Source organism: Chaetodon trifascialis, chromosome 21 (genome assembly GCF_039877785.1).
Source record: "Chaetodon trifascialis isolate fChaTrf1 chromosome 21, fChaTrf1.hap1, whole genome shotgun sequence".
NCBI lineage: Eukaryota > Metazoa > Chordata > Actinopteri > Chaetodontiformes > Chaetodontidae > Chaetodon > Chaetodon trifascialis.
The window spans coordinates 15,599,839-15,622,501 of NC_092076.1; the positions used below are offsets into that span (position 1 = coordinate 15,599,839).

At 42.7% G+C, this 22,663-nt stretch overlaps 1 protein-coding gene across 3 annotated transcripts in view; it reads left to right on the forward strand.

Moving 5' to 3' along the window:
- LOC139349865 (caskin-2-like) overlaps positions 1–22,663 on the forward strand; it is a 47,210-nt gene that overhangs the window by 13,246 nt on the left and 11,301 nt on the right. For all 3 annotated transcript variants that reach the window (XM_070990900.1, XM_070990902.1, XM_070990901.1), the window contains exons 3-11: positions 8,805–8,856; positions 12,936–13,033; positions 14,367–14,512; positions 15,030–15,125; positions 16,179–16,312; positions 19,508–19,616; positions 19,918–20,026; positions 20,134–20,228; positions 21,929–22,046. In XM_070990900.1, the coding sequence (XP_070847001.1) occupies positions 8,805–8,856; positions 12,936–13,033; positions 14,367–14,512; positions 15,030–15,125; positions 16,179–16,312; positions 19,508–19,616; positions 19,918–20,026; positions 20,134–20,228; positions 21,929–22,046 (957 nt within the window). The remainder of the gene's footprint in view (positions 1–8,804; positions 8,857–12,935; positions 13,034–14,366; positions 14,513–15,029; positions 15,126–16,178; positions 16,313–19,507; positions 19,617–19,917; positions 20,027–20,133; positions 20,229–21,928; positions 22,047–22,663) is intronic.

Genomic DNA, 22,663 nt, shown 5'->3' on the forward strand with positions numbered 1-22,663 from the left:
GTACAGTATATGCCTTCATAAAGCCCACCCCTACTTATATAATAATATTAATAATAACCAACAAATTCATTTTCCTTCAACACCAGTGTATTGAGGTAGTAAAGTGGTCTCATCCAGAGCCTCCTGTCTACTAGTTGTAGGAAGAGTGCATGGCAATGAAGGAGGAGCTCTGCATCGAGTTGGGTAAGTAGAGTAAACAGATGATTTGAATGGTATGTAAAGTGTTTTCTCCCTAAGGTGCAGGGTTGAGACATGTTATGCAATATGAAACCTGCAGGTGTGTTTATGCCTGTTCTAATCTCCTGTTGTTTAGGACGAAGTATACAAATGTACTAGCAACGCGGGCTCACGTGCACGAACTAATAATAATAATACGAGATGCAACATAACACTACAGATCATCTGTTTCATTTCCACACTGGCTCATTGTCAGCGAATATTAAATGTGTCTGACCTAGTTGCCAGCAGCACCATGGGAGATTACTCTCTACATTTTTAACAATGGAGCAAATTTACTGGATAATACGGCCCGGAGCTGTTTTGATGTTAAGGGCTTTTCTCAAGACCCAGTTCCAGCGTTTATTTGTATTGCAAACGATGCAGCGATGGAGCAGTTGATGAAGAATTGATGAAGCCAAAGTGTGTCACTTGGCGAATTTGATGTATGTGTATGCCCTCGGGTATGTGGTGTGCACTCTTTATACTGGCCTTTCTTGCTTCTGTAGTGTTCAAAACTTAACAGTACATGCACACAGCCCACGCTACGTTTTCATCGGTTTAGCTGAACACATTGTCATAAATACACACATGCATACAAGCAGGCAAACCAGTTCTATTTCCATTCAGTCTATGTGCATCACATATTCATAGTGTCCCTGCACAATTGGAGCTAAAAGAAAAGGTGTTCAGTTGCAGGTAGCACTCTGGCAGGAACCCTCATTTGGCTGCTGCTCACTCACCTATTTAAAGACTGGTGCTGATGTTGCTTTAGGGCTTGTTTGTCTTTGCAGGCGGTTGTACGGGCCTCCTTTCACCCAGCGGCATTAACATTCGTCGCATATCAGGCTGTGGGTCTAGAACTTTGCAGGATTACAGCTGATTACGCTTGACAATCAGATGTCTCTTCTAAGCGTTTTTGACTGACAGTGACACTTTGGTGAAGTCCAAATTCATCTTCAGCCGGATAGAGGACATAATTTCGTGGCAGGTTAAACATGACTTCACCAAGAAACCAAAGAACTTTGAAATATTAGAAAGATCTTTACTTTTTATAGAGTTTATTGAGTTTTATGGAGTTTTTATAGAGTACAGGCAGCAGCCATGGACAACTACTCCCATGATTTTTCAACACAGTTGCAGCCCAGATACCTGCTATGATTACATGGTGCTTAAAAGTTTTGATGTCAGTTGGATAGCTGGTTGACGTTTTTTCTCTTTTGACTGAGCTGTCAGTGGTCGAATTGCACTCTGTATAGGCAGGACAAGAAGAGACAAGAATCAGTGGAATAAGATATACAATATCTCTGATTCTGCTGCAACTACTGTGAACTGTCTATTGCTGTAGTGCTCTTTGAAACACAGTGTTGCTTTAAATGACCCTGATTTGTGCTTCGTTTTGTTTTTAAATACACAGAATTGACAAATCATTTGAAGCCAATAGACCATTGTGGGAATTATGCTGAGGCCTTTAACAAGTTAAATCTTTCCTGCTATCTTTCCATTTACTCAATACTTCTCTGCTTTTAAAACATCTACTCACCATCTTTAACAGGAGCTAGGCTGGGTTTGTCAGGTTTGTGTTTTTGGTTTGGAAATGGCGTGATATCACATTGTTTGCTAAAAGTCTCACCTCTTTGCTAGAGTTATTTTTGAAGGAAGGAGTTCAAGCAGACATGGGCAATCTCTCTCTGCTGTCTTCCTCACGACAGGGCTGGATGATAACTCCCACATGGTGAGACTTAACATCCCAGTTTAATGTTTTACACTGCTCACACCAACAGTCACACTCCTACGGGGATTTAGTGACCACCTCATCACCTGCCAAGGATTCTGGCACAGCGGAAGCCAAGCTGGAGACCCTGTTAACTGCATTTTACATTTAATTTAAAGTCAAGATGAAGCTTGAACCAGCCAATTTCAACCAATAATGTCAAGCCATCCACCCATCAATCAATCTTTAACTTTCAGTGGCACAGAGCTAAGACTCATTTGTTAGCGAGCTAGCAACAGCATTGGTGTGTAATTGTGTCTTCAGGTATTAATCACCACAAACCTTGTTCCGTGGGATCCGCCTGCTCTGGTAACACGGGTGATGAAGGTGTTGAAAGGACAAGTAGTCCTCTATTATTGAATGGTGGCTAACATCCAACTCTGAATCACTGTAATTCTCCATGTTTGTTATGACACGATCACTAAGTTCAGATTAAATTCCTCCTCACATTATGTACCGCCTGCCTGTCCTGTTTCACCTGGAGCTGCGCCTTGATACAGAAGCTAAATACTCTGGAAATGTTATTTCATCTGGACTTAAGGTTCCAGACACCGTTATGGATTATCAAGCTGTGCCTCTGTCTATTTCACTACATTTTAAGCCATTTATAAGCCATATTCAGTGTGTTACTATAGACCTGGTTGTAATAAACAACAGCAGTGTGTTGCATGCAGAAACAAGTGCAAACTTAATCATGTTTTTGGAGCCTTATTAGGAATTCTGTGGGACAGCTGTAGTGAAGCCAAGACACAGCTCTGCCTCGGTGGTTTGGTTTCAGGGACTGTGTTTACCCTCTCAGTAATCAGTGCAGTTAGATGGATGTGTTCCTCAGATAAGTGTTTCCCTTGATGAGGTCCTTACCTGACCACAAGCCGTTTATCGGCAGAGACAGATGATGACCTTAAATTACCCCCTTTTCTCACTCCCCTGTATTTTGGTCTCGCCTCAGGCCACTGTGGCTGCGCTGTTTGTATGCTGGCTACCTTCTGCTCATCGCGGTGTGGGGGCTCGTCGCAACCCACAACTCCTGAATCAAATGTCCTTTTCTGCTTTTGTTAATGAGATGCTGGTGTGGGTGGAAGTGGGTTCAAATTCCCTGAAGCTTAACTCCAGGGAGTATTTCCCAGATATAGAGGGAAAACTTCTGTAAGAGCCTAGCCTGCAAATAACCTGTTATTTCTATCGGGTGTTTCTGTTTTTCTAAAGCATTGGAAAAGAGAAGTCAATCTTCTTGCTTGCATGGTCTAGAATGGCTTTCATTTCCAAGGTGACATGTTGCAACGAAATGCAGCAAAAAGATGCTGTAAGACTGAGCATCTCATGTGTGCTCAGAGAGTAAAAGAGACAGGCAAATGTCAGAAAACTACACTCAACAAAAGTTGACTAGATTTACTTTCAGTACAATATGAGAGGTGTTTCGGACCAAACAACATTCAACATACACTAAACAAGACTTAATGGTAAACTTCACAGATTTTATCAAGCTAAGTCACAACCAATATTTCATATTTAAAGTTGCACTAACCAGTGTTATTGACAGCTGGCCAAATGGAGAGTACAGTTAAAGGTGTTGTTTGTGGTGATGAAGTTGCAGCTCCCCTCATTTCTTTAGCACCTTTAAGTGATCCTTTTCAGTCTCACAGCTGTATGGCGTCCCAGATGAGCTGTGTCTGTAGAACTGCATGTGATGATATAAGCCATTGTTTCCATTTTTGTTCCCAATGACCAGCTTTTGTTTTGACATTATGGTGCTGATATTGTGTTGTTTGATCCCAGAATTAAGACATTTCTGAGGTTCAGAATCCTTGAATTTCACACAGTTAGCTATCCCTTGCCAACATGTGAAAATATATAGTGTGTCCAATTTGTCTCCTTATTTTTATGCATTTTCTGTCAAATTGTTTACATGCGTGGATCATGATCAAAGACGTCTTGAAATTAATTCTACAGCCATGCAAACCAAAGCGATGCAAGCCTCTGCCGGCTGCAGTCTTGTTGCAGGAGACAAACACAAGCAAGCTAGCTTTTTTGTCATCTTTTCTTTTTTTTTCCCATTTCCATTATCCAGGCTTTCTCCCATCCCTGTGTTCTTCCTCTAAAGAGGCTCAGAGCTATTTGCACACTTGTCTGATCTCGCAGCGAGTGTTTTAAAAAGTCCTTTGCTTGTTTTCTTGTTTATGCGCCTGACACACACTAAAAAAACATTCCCTTCATCTCACCTGAATGGAGGTATAGATTCATCTTTTCCTCTCCCTGTCCTCTCCTCCTCTCTCTCTTTCCCTGGTCTTCTGAGCGTTCCTCTGCTCCTCAGTGAACCTCGTTCTCCACATCAAAGCACTGAGATCCCTTTCTTCTGTCCAGGATGCTTCAGCTGTTATGAGGAAGGTACAGCAGGAGCATAACAACAGTAGTTCAGAGCATTGCTTATGGATCTGATAAGGTTATCAAAACACAGCATCACACGGTTTCTACGCTTTATTTGTCGTACCCATTGAAAACAATAGAGGGATTCCACACTGACAACTCTTCAGCTCTTAGCATGCATTAATTTTTGCTTCCGTGGCCATCAGCTTTCAGCGGGGAGCAAAGCCTGTAATTTCTCTGTCTCTGCAAGAAAGCACAACGCTTGAGATTTACTACACATCTCTTTACACCAGCTGTAGGGGTGAGGGATGGGGGCGTAGCATATGCACACAAACGCACACATTCGAGTCAACATGCTGGTAATTTAATTGATCCCGTTGTCAGAAGGAGCCCCCTACTACTTTTGTGCGACGAGGCAAGCAGGGAGGGGATTGAAAGCAGAGGGGAGAAAAGGGAGTTGACAGTTTTGTCGATACATAGAGAGACAGAGAGCGAGTAGGATAGCATGGTGGGTGTGCTATGTGAGGAATGCCGGCTCATGTTGTAACTAGAACTCCTGAAAGGCCCTGTTCTTTCCGTACCGCTGGGACAGTTTAGACCCCGTTTTGGCAAGCAGCCCAACGCCCAACCCCTCTATCTGTCTCATTATCAATGTGCCTTTTTGTGTCTTCAGGCTCTTGTTTTCATGCGTGTGAGTCTGAAGCAGCAACAGATCTGCTGGAGGTCTGCATGTATATTTCCCAGGACTGCTGCTGTAAAATGATGACAGCTGCGCCCTGTTTGTGCACATTAATGTGGCCATTTGGTAGAGAATTTCCTCGAAAACCCCCCAGCAGGGCTGTGAATGTGTGCATTTCTGACATGGAAGCTTCCAGTGGGAGGTGATATCCTAACCATGGAAGTGAGAATGCTTTCTTTATACGCTAAGCTAGAGAAGAAATGGTAGACATCCTGTTTAAAGTTCCTTGAATATCGAAGAATTAAAGTGTGTACGTTTTGGGATAGTCAAACATATAAATGGATTTTACAAATTGGTTTCATTACAGGAATGCAGCACAACATTTTTTCTTTTTTTAACAGAATGTCTGTACTTTTATCAAGGTTTTTACATGTTTTGATGCACAGAAAACCCGACTGCACTGGAAATCAGAATATTTTTTCCCTTCACAACATTTCCACGCTGAAAAATAACATCAATAAACCAGAAAGAAAGACGGAATTGAATATTTAATCAGTGCTCCAGTGGGAACCCATTTGTATGCTATGAATTCACAAATTGCTTCATATTCCTGTATTATTCTTATGTTTTATATGGAATATTTATTCTGGTAGTTTCTCCTCAGCCTTTTCACACCAAGCTTTTTTTTAGCTGCTGCTGTTAAGCATTGTCTTTTGATGATGTGGCCCATTTTATCGTTTCTGCAAGTTTTATTCATGCATTGGTAAAAAGTGGATCTTATCTTCATAATTTTGGCCATCATACCTATGGATAATAAATGACATTGCTCTAGAAAGTGAATAACTGAAATTTGGTTTGTAGCAATATCACTAAAAAGAAGTCAGTAGCAAACGTGATCAGTCAGACGATCACACATATAAGCAAACCACAAGGTCAGAGAGCAACTATAAAACTCAAACACACTCTTTTTTTTTTACATTGAATGATCTTCATTCCAAGTCAGTGCTATGTCAGTGATCAATTAAACTCTCAGTCAAACAGATAGGATAAACTCTAAGTTAGCTCAAAATTCAATCACTCAACTCAAACCACGGCGGCAAAAGAAGAAAGATTCCAACGCCCTCTGGATCAATTCCTCTCCATCCACACCCATTGCAGTTCCATCAAGAAAGGTTAAGCTTGCATGTCTGTATTCCCCTGCAGCAGAGACGCTGTAGGCATGAGCTCAAGGATTGGTACATGATGTCACCATTCTACAGATGTGCTTCTATCGGCTGTGGCGTCACTCACTGATCTTTAGCAGTTTTATTTCAGACAGCAGCAGAAAGCTTCACTGTGCTTGGGCCTCAGAAATGCTTGGGAAAATGTAGCTTGTGTGTCACAACCACACTACTTGGTCAATAAAAGAGCTAAGCTTCTGAAAAGCTATTAGATTGAGAAAACACTGACGCCGCCACCATGCTACAGAGAAATGTAGTTGAGTTAGTTACATTGCTACTTCTAGTGCCGCTACTGCCCAACATTATTATTGACACTTCAAGTGTAATCCATTTAATTTCTACAACCTTGATTCCAAATATGAAATGCACTGTCTTTCAGCTGTTTTCAATTGAGTATATGTCAAAAAGGTTAGCAAATGTGCTGTTTCATGTATGTTTTATACTGCGGTCTAACGTGTTTGCCGTCAGGGTTGTGGTTGTACTTAAAGTGGTTTAGATAATTTGGCTAAAGCCCTGGCTTTATTACAACGCTACAGGTGTTACTAATAACATTAAATATGGCTCTGCTCTGTTTAAGTGTCCCGGCAAGCCAGGACAGTGTGACAGTGAGCCAGCATAAACAATCCCAGGACCCTGAAACTGAAGCAGATAAATGAAATACAGCTACCATTCATTTTATTGTTTATACATGCTTTTCTTACTGCGACATGTCAAAATGTCTTCACTGAAAAAGGCCTTTGGTCTGACTGTGTTTGCTGCTGCCTTGGATTTTGTGAGAGCATGTTCAAAAGACCTCAGCAGTTGAGTGCTGTGTTTTCATAGCTGATAGAAATAATGATCAAAAATTAGCTCTGGCTGTACATGTATTAGATGCACAGCTATGTAGTGCTATTTACAGCAGCTGCAAAGCTAAATTTCCCACCATACCACAATCATTCAACCATCTTTTGTTCATGATGAGTGGTAGATTTTTGCGTTGTTAAAGGCTCAGGTACGCCTGACACTAATTGGTTTGTAGGACGTACCGTCCCACTACGTCTAAAGGCAAAAGTGCTATACCTGTTCCGAACAGGCACACCCTGAAGGTGGGGCAAAAGTCTGCCACCATAGAAATGAGCAAGATATGACACATGTATAAACTTCAATAATGAATCCTCAAAGACATTTGTGTGGTGGTTCTAATTTGTGCGCATGAAAAAGTATTAAGGTGAAGAATCAAAAATGAGAACTTAAATGAGAAGTTGTATCTGAAACCTCAATGTTTTGCTGTTTCTAGTTCAGCCTTTTTCTTCTTGTCTTTCTCTGCACACACACACACACACACACACACACACACACACACACACACACACACACACACACACACACGCACACAAGACTTTCCACACCTAAGTGGGAGAAGACAGTGAGGGAGATTGACTGCGATGAATGGTTCTGTATTCAGAGGCCTTGGCAGTCTGGCTCCTGTGTGGGTCTTTGTCGACAGTGGGGCCTTGACAGTAGACCTCCGCTGTAGGACATTCAAGGATATTTAACTGTGTGAGGAGAGTTTAGAGCCCTCATTAGAGGCTGGAGATGGATGGACGAGACGGAGACAGATGCGTGACTTTTGAAGTCTAGTTTGATATAGTGCACAGTGAGGCTTTAAGGGTCGAGTAGGGCATTGGGATGATGGCCAAAGTTGATTGGAGTCAGGTGATAGTTGAAAAGAGGTTTATGCACACAGGGGATGAAGTTAGTGTTGTCGTAATAAAGGTTTTGACTTAATACCTTGGATAAAAAAATTGATACAGCTATGCTTCCACTGCAAAGCTTTGACAGCTTTTTAGCAATGTCTTGAGGTTCCTAAGGAAAATATATCCTTATTTATTAGTTTGAAAGCTGATATTCAATTTGAGACACTGTGAAAAGTATTGAATTTGAGTCTCCATCACATTTTTAGGGATTTTGGTGACAACACATGCAGAAGCAGGACTAGTGAAAGAGAATAGATGAGTAGGTATGTAGCATGTTCCCTCTTGGAGTACAGAGTAGAAGAATAAGAAGGACATGGGACAAGAAGCAGTCTGTCTGTTTCAAGGTGAGTGAGAAAAAAAAAAACTTGTCCTGTCTTGTCCGACTTCTGCTATTTTTGCCGCTGCGAAAAATGAAATGCGTGTTTATTTTATCCTGGCATGCTCGGGTTTTATGGTTGCCATTTCAATGCCAAAGAGCTGTGATAAGATAACAGTGTAAATGAGGTGGAATAGGACATTTCTGAGGAGAATCATTTGTTTATGAATCATTTGGTTGCCGTGAAGGTGTCAGACGCGCTGAGAGAGGGAAGGGTGAGGCAGCAGGAGGTGAGGAAAGCTCCCCATCCTGTCGGAGCTGTCAGGCTGTTTGAAGGAACGAGTGATGATGGGGAGACGTGCAGGGGGGAAAAAATGCTGTGAAAACATACACAGTCATCCCATGGAGGGATTTCTGGAGAGCAAAGAACAATATGTCACCCAATACTAATGGTCTTTTTCCATTCCCTCCCCCTCCCTCCTTCTCTGTCTTCTTCCAGAGTTGCTGGGCTCCACCAAGAGACTCAACATCAACTACCAGGACCCAGATGGGTAAGAGGAGTGTGTGTACGTGCCTGTGTGTGTGTATCAGCCTGAGATAAGCAGGAAGTTGAGTCAGAAGAATGCGGTGGAAGAGTCACTGTGTCTTGATTGACATGCAGATTGAAAAAAAAAAAAGCCGTACCTGTGGCTGACTCCCATGTCTTTTCAGGCTTCATGGCATGACTCATAACCAAATCACTCACATGTTCTGATGTACAGTGTCCTTCCGAGTTGTTATCTCACCTCAAGAGGTAGAAAATGATAGTAAATTGAAGTAGTTATTTAGTTTGAAGCAACTACTTAATTCTGTGATAAATATTCGGTGACAGCTAGCCACGAGGTGTCAGCAACCAGGCTTCATTTGATCCTCCTCAGCTCCACCACTTTGCCCATTTGTGGATTAGCCAGGAGTTTGGTGGAGTCAGGTACTGCCAAGATGGCAACGGCTGGAGCCGCTGTCGCTGAGCTTCACAGTGGCTCTGGGTGACATCACAGAGACTTTTTTTTCATCTCTGAAGGTTTTCACTCCTCAAGTAGTTTTTTTAGTTAGTCATTTTGGATCATTACTGCACTTACTTTAATAACAGCAAGCTTTTGCTTGATTACAGCGTTTGGTAATTCTTCCCACTCGAGACTGCTTCAAATTTTACCCTCCATAGAATGAGATCTGTTGTATTTTGTTTTAAAGGCACACACTTTATTCAAGGTGTTTAGGTGTCTGTGTCCTTATCCATCAAACCCCCTACAAAAGGAGCTGTGCGCGAGTGTTGACTCAGGCTTGCTACGTGTGTCTACATGCAGGGTCAGTGCAGTGCGTGGGAGGTGATACACAATAGGGGTGTTGAAATTAAACATGTCCATCCAAGATGGAGTGTGTGTGTGCGTGTTTGTGAGTGGTACAGAGGAGGGGGTTACCTGTGATATATGAGACCAGTGCAGAGGGAATGAAAGGGGGGATTAGCAAACAGTCACCTGTCACTAAGTCAACACCATTCCAGAGAGAGAGGGACAGAGACAGTGTGTATGTCTGTAGAAAGTGGCTGTAAGTGACTCATGATGTGGACAAGGTATGGTGTGGTAGGAGAATAGATGTTCGGATAAATGTGTGTGGCTGCCGGGCTTGGAGGCCTAAACAATGACACTGATAAGATAAGCCACTTCACAGTCTGGCGATCCCTCAGATTTCATATCAGCACAGACTGACGTCTAAACCTGATAATCTCTCTCTTGTCTAGCCTCACAGAGTATCAGAGAGTGCGTGCCCCTTAGTCAGGCTTTCCTCGGGCTGGCTTCAGTAGGCCTGACATCGGTGATCCTGGATACCCATCATGGATAACTCTGTCACAAAGACTGCTCATCACCTGGGTTGTTAACTCTGGATTTACCAGCACAGCTATGAGCATAAAGTCATATTCAGCAAAGTAAAAGAGATGAAATATAGCTTACAACTAGAATGGAATGAGAAAGAAAAGAAAAAGTAGTAGTTAAGTAGTTAAAAATAATTAAGTGAACAAATACTGCTAGTTAGGCTAGGACTAAAAATAAGTCAGAATTGTTGTATAGGCCTTATTAAATACACAACTGGTACAAATGAGATGTGGTTAACTTAGCTTAGCTTGAAAACTGGGGATATGGGGAGGTAGCTAGCTTGGACAGCCAAGCTGAAAGAAAAAAAAAACACCTCTAAAGCTCACTAATTAACATGTTTTAGCTAGCTCTCTGTTTAATCCATCCACAAACAGAAATGTAAAAACCATTTGTAGTTTCACAGGTTGTTACGTGCTGGAACAGCTGAGCTCAGTGACTGTAGATCCCAGGAGTAGCACTTAGCCTGTTAGCTTGATTCTTAACGTATTCTTAACATAAAATGCAGTGTGTGATCATACTTACAGGTATATATTTCCTTTGCTCTCTGTTAACAAACTAACATCTGCTGATTTCAAATTGCTGACTCACCTTGAAATTCACCCGGGCATAACTGCGCCACATTCGAGCCACAACGTGGCTGCCAGAGCTTATTGCGGCCATTCTGGACAATGCTTACAATTCCACCAGCGCTGCGTTTCAGAATTGTTCCACATGTGGCTCCCCGCTCTGCTCCCAGTCTATTTTTGACAGATGCCTTGTCAAACTGCACAAAGCAGATGTAGCCAGGCCGGAAGTCTGACACAGGGATGCCATAGAAAATCTGATAAATTTTCAAAATAAAACACACCTGTATAGACTCCCAATCATGTATCAACAATGAACACAATTAAAACAGACAAAAAAAACAAAAAAAACCCCATTTAACTACATAGCCTACTTGCCAATAAGCACAAACATCAAGGAAAAATGACCAAATCAGCAAAATTTGGGCCAGTCAACAAAATCAGACAGACAGAGCGATCTGCTTCTGAAACTGGTGGAAGTTTGAAACCTTGTGGAGGACAGAACAAAACCACGTTGCAATTGTGCCTGTTGAAATCTCTGGGTCAATCTGCGACTCTACTGCCTAAACACTGCACATTGACAAGCTACAGCAGCCTCAGAGGGTCAAAACTTTAACTCAAAATTCCCAATGGTTTCTTAACTACAGCCACCACTAGGTGGAGACAGGAGAAGAAGTTAGCGAAGCTAACATGACAACGACAGCAAAACGTGGAACAGAACTCTCAGCATAATGTTTTTTCTTTTTATTTGGCTAATGCTGTGGAAAAAGCCAAAGCGTGATAATGGTCAGGAAAACCCTGTACTGTATATGAGTAAACCTGTGGTTTTATTATTATTTTACTTGCCACTTTTGCCAGTGGCCCATTGCTTTTGTGCATATTGTTGACGTGACGTTTTGTTCCTGTGAATTGATTTTTTTTTTGTTTCTTTGTTGTCTTCTAACATGGTAATCTACCCTGGGTGAAAGTGAGCCAGCTTCATGATACAGCAAAGACTAACTCAAACCCAAAAGGCTGGCTAACTGAATAATCTCATGTAGTGATGTAGGCCTCATAATCAATAGTGCAGAATCACCAAGATGTTTCTATTCAACACATGATGGAAAACTGGCAAGCAAAGTATCAGGTTAACAGTAAATAAATATGAGGAAGGATATGCAGTCGGCATATTTGTTTGGCCTTTGCTTGTTTTGATGAGAAAGAACAAGACAAAACAATAGGAACTCCACAGTGTGCCCTTTTAAACATGTATATCGACATCTGTTGAGAAAGTTACATCAAGTTCTCTTTGCAAATGCATCCAGGCTGTTTATTGCCACTGGTGCCCATGAGCTCGGGGCTTCTTCTGTGACAGCCTCAGGCAGTGTAAACTCACCTGAAAGCCCTCTGCACTGTAGCTGCTGTTTTATCCACACATGTTCCAGCTCGCGCTCTGCTCGTGCGTTGCCTCAGAGGGTCACCTCCTCTCAAACACTCGCTGCGTCTGTGCCGCCTCGAGCAAAAGCAAAACTAGTCGGCAAGAATTTATGCCTTTAATTTCTCCCTCTGTGGAATATGCCGAGACCTGACAGACACCCAGAGACAAAAACACACACATTTCATCCCTGAAGTTTTGATGAACTCACACACATCCATGCCTACGCACACACACACACATATATACTTTTATCTCAGTCTTCACTTTTGATGCGGGAGCACACACAACACACATCGCTTCTAATCTTTGCCTATAGTTGTAATGACCCATTCTGAATATACACCCATGCACACACACACACACACAGACGCACACAGACACTCATCTTTCTGAAGTGTTGACGGGTGGATGGGGAAGCACACTCATAAAACATAAATTCTTATCTAGAGCCGCAGTTTGTAATGGGGTTGTGTGCACACACGCACACAAAGGAGGTTTGATGAGAGCACACACCCACACACACACACACACACACACACACACACACACACACACACACACACACACACACACACACACACACACATCATCTCAGTCTGGAGTTTTGAGAAGGGCTCACCTGCTGTAAAGTCATCAGTATGATTTATAACCCGTCTCATCTCCTTGTCTCGTCCCCCTCTTGCTCTCCCTTGACCCCCCCTCCCCTTTCTTCTCCCTCTCTTTCTGTCTCTCACCCACAGCTTCTCAGCACTGCACCATGCTGCTCTGACGGGCACCACAGAGCTGCTGTCTCTGCTGCTGGAGGCCCAGGCCACGGTGGACATCAAGGACATCAACGGTATCATGATGGCAGAACGACTTTACCAGCTGTACCACTGTCAACAGACAAACCCACAACTTTGAGAAAAAATGGGGAAAAAACCCCGCCATGAAGTCGGTTGGGGTTAAATTGAGCCCAAAACTTCCTAACAGCTTTCTGACTTTCTCAGCTGAAAAAAAAAAAAGTTTGGCCCATATGAATAAATATGATTCACTTTGAAGTTTGTCAGCTATACAGTGGCAGAAGTGCTACAGCAAATAATTTCAGACTCCAAGCGGAACAGATACAGTAGAATTTGTGCTGGAGTGGCAGCTGCTGAGACCAGAGGCGTGGAGTGCTCATAACAGTGTCATGTATAACTCTTCTGAGGTCAGCCACAGATTTCTGAAGGTCTGTTTCGAAGGTTGAATTTACCTCTGCAGAATCGCTACTCCTCTGAAGCATTGATCGGTATCAGTGTGGGGAAAACGGACAATGCCGTGTTCTTCCTAATTATTGCTCATCATCCTATAACGGCGCGTGTCAGGACTCTGCTGGGCACAATAGGCACAAGTGTTCATATGGAAGACATCATATACGGCAGGCGTTGCTATCTATTTTTCAGTGGAATGTAACCACAGTCTTCTCGAGAGGTTGCAACACTGTTTTGTTGCCCTTTAGAGTAAAGTCGAGACAGGCTGCCTACCTTGAAATATAGACCACCGCTGCTAATGCCAGAAAAAATGATTGCTCCTTTATGAAATAAAACATTAACCTTTGGAGAAAAAAAGCCATTGTGTCCTAGAATAAAAACTTTATATGAGGGAGAGACCTGTAACTTGTGCTAACCACTTAATCGTGAGTGAATATGTATCCAAACTGTTGCTCTGTTTTTGCCGGATATGTAAATAGTTGTTATACGCATTTGCGGTGATAGTGTGCTAACTTTGTGTTTAGAGCTTGTTTTGCTGCCCCAAGTGGCCAAAACATTAATTAACGCTGCTTTAAATAATTGTGCCTTCAGAAGGAATTTAGGGTATAGAAGTCTATAAAAATAATATTTGTTGATGCTGATGCTTGTTGACCTTGCACATCCCATAGTGAAATTTGCTAATTTTCTCTTATTAACCTGCTTGGTTAACCCTTAGAGACTTTCTGTTAAAAATTCGAAGCCCAAGTTGCGATAACCCAATGGCATCATCAGGGTAATATCCTCAGACTTCACAGCCACAGAACATGTTATACAACCGCTTTCACAGACGCCCCATGACTAGTAAATTGACTTTGACGTGTAAAATCTTTAATGCGCATCTCAGTGCCTTTTTCTTCCTGTCTCATCGGCTCCATCCCTCATTCATGTTTCTGTCTCTAGGCATGCGTCCCCTCCACTACGCAGCATGGCAGGGCAAAGCAGACTCTGTCTTATTGTTGCTGAGGGCGGGCGCCTCAGTCAACTCCCCTTCCCATGATGGACAGATACCGTTACATCTCTCTGCTCAGTATGGACACTATGAGGTGGTGAGTTCACACTCGAACACACGGACAGCTCAGCTGCCAAAGGCAAAGTTGGAAGGCATTACCAGTCCTCCCATTTCACTGAAATCTACCCCTTTTGTGTCTCAGCCTGCATTGTTCACCAACAATACCAGTAATACCATTAATGCCATGACACAGGTTTTGCACACATTCCTTTGCTCCAGCTTCTTCCGTTTGGCTCATGGAATGTCTTAATGGATACATACACCGATCACAGACACACACACCTCAACCTGTCATATAACCCATAGTGAGGCCTGCCCTCTTCAGTCCAACACCATCAAACACAATGCCAACAACCCCAAACAGGCCACACTTGAGCTATCATATGTTCCTCTCTTCTGTTCAAAGACAAAACATCAGTACACACACACACACACACACACACACACACACACACACACACACAGAATGTGCCGGGGTGACTGGCATGTGAGTGCGTGTGCATAATACATGAGATGATATCACTCGTGTTATCTTTTCTCTCTTTCTCTCGCAGTCTGAGATGTTGCTGCAGCACCAGTCTAATCCTTGCCTCATGAATAAGGCGAAGAAGACTCCTTTAGATCTGGCCTGTGAGTTTGGGAGACTGAAGGTATGAGAATATTTCTCTGTACTTTTCTTGTATGCATGTGTGTAACCAATGTGTCTGTGAATAATGATCTTCCATCCAAAATAAGTTTTTCAGTGTTGAGTATCATGAGTGAGGGACCAAATCCTCCAAATTTTGCGCCAATCTAACTTCACAATATTTCACTGGATAAAAAAAAAAGGTTGGCTAGTGGGGGTGGAGGAAAAGTCATGGGGTCATCAAGATTGGTAGGATTTGTCCTCTGGGGACCTCGGATATATGGTACAAATTTCTTGGCAATCCATCTAATAGCTGTCAAGACATTTCACCCAAGAGACTGAGAGACTAAACCTCTGTGTAGTGTTTAGCTTTATTCATGTACTCTTTCTAATCCAATTATCTGCATGCGAAAAGACCCTATTTTGGCCCCTTTTTGCCCTTTTGGGATGGGGATGGCCTATGTCAGCCATGAACCATTGCTTAGATGAAGCGATCCAACTAAATTAAGCTTGTTTGAGCAAAAGGAAAACAGGCTTCAGCGGCTCTTTTTTGGACTCACGCACACTGTAATGTTAAAGGGATTGCACGTTGCAGTGTGTTTCACTTTTTTTCTGTCACATCACCAGATAAGCCTGGCTCTGAGATGTATAGCTGGCCCTGTAATTCAGAATTAGACACACACACACACACACAGACAGACAGACACACACACTCCCTATGCCTGCTAAATGTTCTCTTGTCTGGTCTGAGTTTGCAGTTTAGCTGTGAAAGAAAAGACAGCTTTGGGCATACGCAGACTTTGTGAGTGACTGTGTGTGTGTGATTGGAGGCTATGGTATCTTTAGACAGAGTGAGTGGTGGATAAGCCTCAATGTGCTAACTTGACCCTATGTATAAGTCAACATATATATTATTTAAATCCATATATTTTTACCGCACAACCTCAGCTAGCTTGGCTTAGTATATAGAGAATATTTAAGTATTGCTAATGGTCTGATTCTCGCCCTGATTCTGCCACTTTTCCGCTCTCAAAACCGCACCTCATCTTCGTTTTGGTGTGTTTGGATTCCTTTTTAGGTGGCTCAGTTGCTGTTGAGCAGTAACATGGTGGCAGCGCTGTTAGAAGGGGAGGGAGGGCACGACAGCCTTGACTCTCCATCCACCACCCCCCTCCACCTGGCAGCCAGGAATGGACACAAAGACATCATCACGTAAGATCACAGTTCGGAGCAGTGTTAAAACATGCTGTAATAGAATTCTGTCACATGTCTATTTCTGCCCTTTCATCTTTCCAGCAGCTTCTGTCTGCTTTAACCACAGCTTCTGCTACAATACAGCTGCTAATTACTGCTGCAATCCTCGCTGTAGCTAATGCTACTACTGCCACTACTGTCATTACTACCACTACAAATACTACTGTTACCACTGCTGCTACTGCTACTACTACTGTCCATACATGCCCTCCAGTACTACTATTACAGCTGCTGCTTAAACTCCTACCACCTCTAGTCCAGCCAATACAAATTCCTCTACTGCCAATGTTGCTACTACTAGAATTACCACTACTAGAGCTATCAGTGTACTATTACTATTGCAGCTGCTTTACCCTCTGCTCCTGCTAATGGAACTGGCATTTCTAAGGGCACCATTATGACCACAGCTACTGCTATTGCTACGACTGTAATCACTATTAATACTACTGTTACTACTGCTACAACTGCTACAAAAACAATCCACCAATACTATGACTACAGATGATGGTACTAACAATACTGCTACTGTTACTTATGTTGCTTTTACCACTATTATTAAGACTGCAACTATTTTTACCACCACTACTACTACTAGCACTACTAATACTACTACTACTACTACCACCACTACCATTACCACTACTGTGGCTATAATTGCTGCTAGTACAACTATACTATTATTGCTGCAACAGCCATTGCTACTGCTAATGCAATGTCAACTCTATTAGTATCACTATTATGACTATTACTGCAATTGCTACTTGTGCTAACACTGCTACTACAACTACCATTTCTAATGCTAGTGCTGCCTCCTCATCAGTCATTATTACTAGTGTGATGCTGCTTCTGCTGCTATTACCGTTACTGCTTCTACTAAACTACTGCTATGGCTGTTGTTTCTGTTGCAATTACAACTACTGCTGCTATTGCTGTTACTACTGCTACTAACAATAGTTCAACCAACACTAGCTCTGCTACTGCAACAACTTTTTAATACCACTGCTAGTAGCAATAGCGCTGCTGTTGTTACTCCACTGCACTACGCTGATTCTACACGGAATGCCAAATATGTGTCAGTACCTTAACTAACAGCTGTACATGCTAAGCATTTCCCCTCAGGTCTCCGCATTGAAAAAGTAAACATTCTATACTGTTGTGATATTTAATACCAGTGACATCACACTTTTCAGGAGATAGCCCAGAGAGGCTTGTTTTTTTAATGCCAGCCTCTCTGTGTAAATATGTATGTACTTAGCCAAGTAACTCCTCCCTACCTCTGACATCCTGTTAATTACTCCCATCCTAAATCATCAGTTCTCTTTTTGCAGTACGCTCTCCATTCTCCTCTCCCCTTCTCCAGAATTGCAAAGTCGCATAGCACACACGGAGGAGAAAATACGAGCTTTGAACACATGCAGGAAAAAAAAAAAATCCGCTGCATTAGCTCAGGAGTTTATTCAGAGTTTACTCAGCAGAATTTGGCTGTGATCTCCCACGAAGGGATTTGTGTCTCTTCAAAGAGTGCCATACTTTTACAGCAGACGTCTTATGGTACCTACTTTTTGTGTAGCGGGAGAAGCAATCGAGGTGCTGGTTAAAACTGGAGCTGCAAACATTTGCAAACAGACAACCAGGAGATAAGATTTTGTCTCAGAGAGGATGTGGAGATTTTTGTTGTTGATTTAGTATTGGATATGAATATACTCCAGGGAGATTACAGTAATGGGTAAAAAATGTGATTTAAAAAAATCATTCCAATAATTCTTTGATTGGGATCATTCATAATGAAATTTGACCCTCAAACCATGTTGAGAACCTTTGCCCCAGCATATTCTACACTTAATGTACACATGCATTGCAGTTGTGTGTGTATGAGAGTAAACCAGCTGCTTATCTAAAAGACCGAAATAGAGAAGTCTAAGCTTTATGACAGTTTTCAGACATTCAGCCTTCTCAGGGTTTCATAGCAAGATTAAAACTGTTGCTGCTGAGTAAAGGATGAAGGTGCCGGTTACAATAGGTTCGCTTCAGGCTTCCTTTTTCATCACACTGCATGGTTTAATATTTCTCCTGTCTGTCCAACCCCGCTGTGGTGTCCCATTTAATGTGAGCCCGTCAAAAGTGTTTGTCAGCAGCGTTCACATTTCACAAGTCGCCATTAAGCTTGTTACCCACAGTCAGCCCAAACCCAAGGCTGAGTTTACATCTTTGCGACTGTTTCATTTTTGCACATTTACTGTAAGCGAAGCTGTTTCTGATGTAGTCCAAGGAATCAATTAGCCTTATGAGGGATCATCAGGGAATATTCTGAGAATAAATGTATAACTTAACAAGATTTTTATTTTGAAAATCCACTGTGATCTCTGTATGACTCTCTACTTGTCATATTGACTTTGTCACATAATGTTCCTTGGTGTAGTTGTACAGCCTGCAATCAAAGCTTCAGAATACCACAGACCGTCTGTTTAATGTTGTCTAATCCATACTTGTTTGCCTTGAATTTAGCTGAAAGCAAACACGCTGCAACAAATAGAGTAGACGCAGGAGTGCGGCGGACACATTTGGCCGAGAATGTGCGCGGAGTGGGTAAACATTCAGAAAATACCATGCACATGAATCCAGCTAATATCCTACAGCAGTGCTTCAGTGTTGTTTACTTCTTCCAAACTTGACTCAACCTTCACACAGCAAGCCGAGGACCTCCTCCTCTGCTCCGCTCTCTGGATGTGATGCCATCAGCATTCCTACACAACCAGAGATGTGTGTGTGTGTGTGTACATGTACTTGCTACATAGCGAGGAGCAGAGCAAGATTTTTTTGCAAAGTGAGGACATTTTGGCTGATCCTCATAACTTCAAAGGGCTGTTTTTAAGGGTTAGGTTAGAATTATAGGGTTGGGGTTAGGGTTAGGCCTTCAGTTGTGATGGCTAAGGCTAAGATAAGGGGCTAGGGAATACATTATACCAATGAGTGTCCTCACAAGGATAGAAGTGCAAGTGTCTGTGTGTGTGTATATGTGTGTGTGTGGGTGGATGAGTGGGGGGTATATGACTTAATGAGATGTTGCAGATGTCTGTAACAGTTGAATGGATGAATCTGTTTCTGAGTGTTGCCTGCGGCTTCTACATGAGTGTCTCTGCTTTGATTTCCTAGGTTGCTGCTCAAAGCCGGGATTGATATCAACAGAACCACCAAAGCGGGGACGTCTCTGCACGAGGCTGCCCTCTATGGCAAGACCGAAGTTGTGCGGCTGCTGCTTGATGTAAGCATAGATGATGTGAATATAGCTTTAGTTCAGCTGATTTTGAAGGCTGACGCTGACGTTTTTGTATTAAAGGTGTGGCTAAAAAGACGGTTTGAAAGTAGCACAACTTCACATTACAAATCCAGTGTTATTCTTTAATAACGGGGGGAGGCATTTAAAGGAGGGTTTGTTTTGAAAGTGAATCAGACCCACAGTAATCCCACAGTGTGTGTGTGTGTGTGTGTGTGTGTGTGTGTGTGTGTGTGTGTGTGTGTGTGTGTGTGTGTGTGTGTGTGTGTGTTGACGTGTGTGTTTCTAGGCGGGCGTCAATGTGAACATGCGCAACACGTACAACCAGACAGCTTTGGACATCGTCAACCAGTTCACCACTTCCACAGCCAGTCGAGAGATCAAACAGCTGCTGAGAGGTTGGTGCCTCTTAAAAATCATGATGCTTTTATGAAATTTGGAGCGGAGTAAAAGAAACCATTTGTGCTTCCTGATGATGTGTGTGGATCTTTCTGTGTCTGTGCAGAGGCATCCAGCTCTCTCCAGGTCAGAGCGGTGAAGGACTACTGGAACCTCCATGACCCCACTGCTCTTAACCTCCGGGCTGGAGAACTTATTATGGTACTTGTCTCTGTCTCTTTAATGGCTGTCTATTACAGTCAATCATATGTTCACCTCAGCTGTACTGCTGTCGTTGTTTGAGTTGATGTGCCTCAGCATAGTTCTGCCATACTCCTGCTTTATGTCAACAGTGGGTTAGTAACAGCTTCACTTTTCTTTTTACACTTTGTTAACTTTGCTTGTAACGCAGGTGTATAATTTTTTTGCCCAAATGGCAAATTCCAGCACTGGATCCGATGGTGGCCGTTGCATTCCAGACAGTGCTTGTAATTCCATTTCAGAAGAAGCAACTCTGCTCTATAGTGAATTCGTGCCTCGTCTATTTTTGACAGAAGCAATGTCAAGCTATACAGAGCGACAAGCCGCACTGGAAGTCAGACAGAGGAATGAAATGGAGAATCTGGTCAATTTTTAAAATAATACACCCCGTGCAGATTTAAAGCTCCTACAATTCATTCATCACATAAACCACCATCAGCAGTGACATCTCAGTCATCATTGTCATTGTCTTGAATGAGATGCCTCTGATGTAACTAGGAAGAACGATGAAGTCATTAAAATGAATCCTTTTGTAAATCTATGTCAAACAACAAAGAATAATTGTTTCATTAAGAGATTCCACCTCCACCTCATCACATCACCCTCAGATCACCAAGCTATAAACACGCCTGCTCTTGTGTGTATGTGTGTAGCATCTCTGGGTTGTTGCCTCCTCATTTGCAGATTTCTACTTTTTTAAAAATAGAAGCTCATCTGTTCTGCAAGATAGATGAATGACATACTTCGAAAAATACTCCAGAAACAAAAGAAATCTCCTTCAGCATCATCCACTCTCCCGCTGCACCTTTTCTCAGTGAAAACTGGCCGTCTGTTCTTAACACTGTTTGTTACAATGCAGGAATCACTGTAATGCTGTTCATATCCAGGTGTCCATTCGATTCAGCTGCTTCACTCTGCCCGCTCATTTTTCAGGGGAATCACAGGCAATGTAAGGATTATATGGTGAAGACTTCTGTGAGTGAAGTCATGTTGTTAGGATTTGTGTGGGATGTTGCAGGGTAATTTAGTGTACCCGGAGCAGGAGACCACAGCAGAGAAACAGGCACAAACTTGCTGCCGTCTCTCTCTCATTACCAACTTGTTTGCTCATCCCCCCCCCCACACACACACTGTTTGCACTAATTCATGTGTGTGCACATTTGCGTGCAGTGTTTATGTGCTTGCCGCTGTGTATTTTGATATCTGCAATATATTGTGACATCCCACACTCCTGTATGAGCTTGTGTGTTGTTGTGTGGTATCCTGTCAGACAGCAGAGGTGTTTGTTTTTGTCCTCTCGGGGCATTTTGTTAACACTCACAATGAATAGGCTGTGTATTTCCAGCTCATTGGCTCTCTCATTATGCTCTTAAAAGCATGCCTGCAGGAGTTACACACATGACATGCATACTTAGAGGTGATATAGAGTTGACCAGGTAAAATGTTCACAAACCCGACAATGTTTCAGGTTTTCCCGCCATCTTTTTTTTTTTTTAATTCACTTTTAAACCTCTCATACCTCACATCACTGAATCATTTGTTTGTGATTGTTTACGTTCTCCAGTCTAGTCTGGTGTGATTGTGAATTGTTGCGAGGCTAATGCTGTTTGCACTGACGCAAACATTGCAGCTGAAGCGTGCTCATGATTTGTTGGTGTCAGGTCCTGGAGCAGCACTCAGACGGCCGCTGGAAAGGTCACATCCATGACACCCAGCGGGGGACGGACAGAGTGGGCTTCTTCCCCCCTTCAGTGGTGGAGGTCCTCAGCAGACGAGCAGGTAGGCAGACGAGCGGCTCGCGCACATCTGCAAACGCACTCAACGGTGAAACGTAGCCCTGGATATTCACTCACAACAGTACATAAAGTATAAACAGTGTCTGGCGTCTTCACATTCTCTTACCTTCGCCTTTTCTTTTAACCGTATTCTTCATGGGCTCACAGGCAAGGGTGGATTGTCAACCAGGCAAATGGGGCCTCAAACCCCCAGGGGCCCCAAAAACCTCAGGTTTAGTACAACTCAACTGGTTTTGGTAATTTGATTATTTGCTAAATTTGTTTAGGAATTTGCAGCAGTATGATAAATGGCAGTTTGTGTTATTGCAGCACAAGAGGGCATATATTGAAGCTACCATGTGTAGTTTTCTGTGTGCACTGATCTTACCGAGTGAAATATACGCCATGCACAGCGGGCGGTAGGTGGGAGTGGGGGTCCAGCAAGATTAAATGTTTACCATATCATACTCTGACTATGGTAACTTTGTCCCAGGGCTAGATTAGACCTTACACGCTGGGGTCTTGAGCTGACAGTGTGATGCTGAAAGGGCTAACCCAGGGCAGTGGTTATATCTGGGCAAAGAATATATCTCGACACTTGTACACAAGCAGGATCTGTCT